This window comes from Buceros rhinoceros, unplaced genomic scaffold (assembly GCF_000710305.1).
Source record: "Buceros rhinoceros silvestris isolate BGI_N320 unplaced genomic scaffold, ASM71030v1 scaffold28101, whole genome shotgun sequence".
Taxonomy (NCBI): domain Eukaryota; kingdom Metazoa; phylum Chordata; class Aves; order Bucerotiformes; family Bucerotidae; genus Buceros; species Buceros rhinoceros.
This window is the reverse complement of record NW_010395269.1, coordinates 10,362-12,051: the sequence shown is the minus strand read 5'-3', so window position 1 is coordinate 12,051 and position 1,690 is coordinate 10,362. Positions and strand designations below refer to the sequence as shown.

The following is a 1,690-nucleotide window of genomic DNA, read 5'->3' as shown; positions in this document are numbered from 1 at the left end:
CCTGGCCCCATGGCTGCCCACCCGTGGCTGGGCGTGTGGGCAAGAGGACCTGCCTCTGGACCTAGTGCATTGGGAACCAATCCTCTTGGAGAAGGGGTTCCCCTCTCTCCACCACCGTGCCGTGACCCACCAGGGCAGGGGCACTGCCAGTGCCTTCCCACCCCACCCTGGACATCGCCCCAGGGGCTGGGGACAAGCACTCACATCACACGGTTGCTCCTCGGTCCTGCACCACCGTGCTGGGTTCCTGGGGGAGAAAGGAGGGATGTGGATGTCAGCACTCCTGCGGGATGGGGTGCTGGGGTGGGGACCAGGTCTCTCTTGGCCACAGCAGTGACCCATGGGCCAGTGGGCAGAACGTCGCTGAGGCTGATTATGACCATCTGTCTGCCCTTCCCCATCACCTAAACGACATGTCGAGCAACTAACAACCCTCCTGGTGGCCCAAGCTGGGACCTAGAGGATGAGAGAGTGTCTGTGTGGTGCCAAGTCTTGGTGACAAACAGCCCCTTGAGATCCCACCACCATTCTCCTGGGACCCTATGGGCTGGAGCACACCAAAGCAACACCACAAAGCCTGGTGCCACAGAGGGGACAGACAAAGAGCAGTAAATCAGTGTTCCTGGACTTGTCTTCCATGCAAATCTTTCCCTGGAGATCAGAGGGACCATGGCCGTCTCCCCAGGCGGGGTGGGCTGTGGAAGAAAGCAGGACCTGTTGCTACCTCTCCAAGTCTCTGGAGGAGATCTGCAGCCCATCAGCTTTGTCTGGTGTGGTTGACTTGGGCTATCCTTCTCCATAAAATGGCTCCAACGTCCAGCCTGGAGGAGTCCAGACCCTTCCAGCCCAGCCACCAGAAAGCAGAGGGACACAGTAAACACAGAGTTTTCCTGCTTTTTCCTCAGCCTACATTTAACTAGGCATTTCCCCAGGCTCACCTTGATAGGGTGTCACCATGCCAGGTGACTTCCCCCAATACCCTTCTGTGAAAATCCTATTTCCCCAACTGCAGAACCACAGGTGAGCAAGTGAATGTGTTGGGTGTTTGCTACCACCACCACCAGCCTCACTTGCTCCTTGGCCAGGGGCAGTGGCAAGGAGTGAATCCCCCAAATCAGAGGCCATCAATGGCCAAGCAAATGGTGTCCTCACCAGTGCTGCCCTGGAGCTCTCCAGCACCTCCAGCAAGGTGATAGGGTGGGGAGGTTGGGAGATACCAGGATGCTGGGAGCTCCAGCCGAGGTGGGCTGTCCACTCCGGGCACAGCCAGCACCAGCCACTCCAGGGCAAGGAAGAATAAGCAAGAAACGACCTGTTGGCTTCACCATTTTCTAGACTTCAAGGCAAAAGTGTCTCCTGGAGACACCTGTCCTGGCTGTACCTTGCTGGCCATGTTGAGCCCCATCACGGCAGCAAAGCTGCAGTCTCCATAGAATCACAGAATGGGTTGGGTTGGGAGGGTCCCTAAAGATCATCCAGTTCCAACACTCCCCTGCCATTGCAGGGCACCTTCCACTAGAGCAGGTTGCTCCAAGCCCCGTCCAACCTGGCCTTGAATTCTGCCAGGGATGGGGCATCCACAGCTTGTCTGGGCAGCCAGGACCAGTGTCTCACCACCCTCAGAGTGAAGAATTTCTTCCTCACATCTCATCTAAATCTCCCCTCTTTCAGTTTAAAGCCGTCACCACTT

At 57.0% G+C, this 1,690-nt stretch overlaps 1 protein-coding gene across 1 annotated transcript in view; it reads right to left on the bottom strand.

Moving 5' to 3' along the window:
- Window positions 1-205: 205 nt before the first annotated feature.
- Window positions 206-1,690, bottom strand: part of RELL2 (RELT-like 2) — a 10,269-nt gene continuing 8,784 nt past the window's right edge. The window contains exon 7 of the mRNA XM_010145500.1: window positions 206-247. Within this exon, the coding sequence (XP_010143802.1) occupies window positions 206-247 (42 nt within the window). The remainder of the gene's footprint in view (window positions 248-1,690) is intronic.